This window comes from Aplysia californica, unplaced genomic scaffold, assembly GCF_000002075.1.
Source record: "Aplysia californica isolate F4 #8 unplaced genomic scaffold, AplCal3.0 scaffold00619, whole genome shotgun sequence".
In the NCBI taxonomy this organism is placed as follows: Eukaryota; Metazoa; Mollusca; class Gastropoda; order Aplysiida; family Aplysiidae; genus Aplysia; species Aplysia californica.
The window spans coordinates 395,253-396,490 of record NW_004797889.1 but is presented as its reverse complement, the minus strand read 5'-3'; the positions used below and the strand labels follow the sequence as shown (position 1 = coordinate 396,490).

Genomic DNA, 1,238 nt, shown 5'->3' with positions numbered 1-1,238 from the left:
GCCAGATGGCATAATGGGTAGTAAGTAAGTAAGTGTTTGACAAACAGCCCAACAGTTGCTTACCATCGTAAAACCGGAGAATTACCATCGTAAAACCGGAGGTAATCGTAAGAACAGCCCAACAGTTGCTTACCATCGTAAAACTGGAGGTAATCGTAAGAAAAGCCCAACAGTGGCTTACCATCGTAAAACCGGATGTAATCGTAAGAACAGCCCAACAGTTGCTTACCATCGTAAAACCGGGGAATTACCATCGTAAAACCGGAGGTAATCGTAAGAACAGCCCAACAGTTGCTTACCATTGTAAAACCGGAGAATTACCATCGTAAAACTGGAGGTAATCATAAGACCAGCCCTACAGTTTTTGTTTTTTTTACCATCGTAAAACCGGAGGTAATCGTAAGAACAGTTGAAAAAAAAAACTATCGTAAAACCGAAGGTAATGATATAAACAGCCCAACAGTTGCTTACCATTGTAATACCAGCGGTAATCGTAAGAACAGCCCAACAGTAGCTTACCATCGTAAATAAAACCAGAGGTAATTGTAAGAACAGCCCAACAGTAGCTTACCATCGTAATACCAGAGGTAATCGTAAGAACACCCCAACAGTTGCTTACCATCGTAATACCAGAGGTAATCGTAAGAACAGCCCAACAGTAGCTTACCATCGTAAAACCGGAGGTAATCGTAAGAACAGCCCAACAGTTGCTTACCATCGTAAAACCAGAGGTAATCATAAGAACAGCCCAACAGTTCCTTACCATCGTAAAACCAGAGGTAATTGTAACAACAGCCCAACAGTTGCTTACCATCGTAAAACCGGAGGTAATCATAAGAACAGCCCAACAGTTGCTTACCATCGTAAAACCGGATGTAATCGTAAGAACAGCCCAACAGTTCCTTACCATCGCAATACCGGACGTAATCGTAGGAACAGCCCAACAGTTGCTTACCATCGTAAAACCGGAGGTAATCGTAAGAGCAGCTATAGGGCGACCCCTCCAGAATCATATCTGTGATGTTGATCAAGATGGTTGTGCCCTCAGGGGACCGGATTCGGTAGCTGCATCGCATTCCGTTCTCGTAGTTGTCAGGGTAGTTGGGGGTGGTAAAGTTCTGGTACTCTTCCGTGGCCACATACTCGTAGTCACAGCCAGAGCCTGTTTTGAGGTGGGAAAATTGGGGGGAATTGTTGCGGTTTGGGATTTTTTTTTTTGGTGGTTTTTGTTTGGTGTG

At 43.9% G+C, this 1,238-nt stretch overlaps 1 protein-coding gene across 1 annotated transcript in view; it reads right to left on the bottom strand.

Moving 5' to 3' along the window:
- Positions 1 to 1,238, bottom strand: part of LOC101853032 (cubilin) — a gene marked incomplete at its 5' end in the record, with an annotated part of 106,878 nt that overhangs the window by 46,838 nt on the left and 58,802 nt on the right. The window contains 1 exon segment of the mRNA XM_035972231.1: positions 956 to 1,162. Within this exon segment, the coding sequence (XP_035828124.1) occupies positions 956 to 1,162 (207 nt within the window).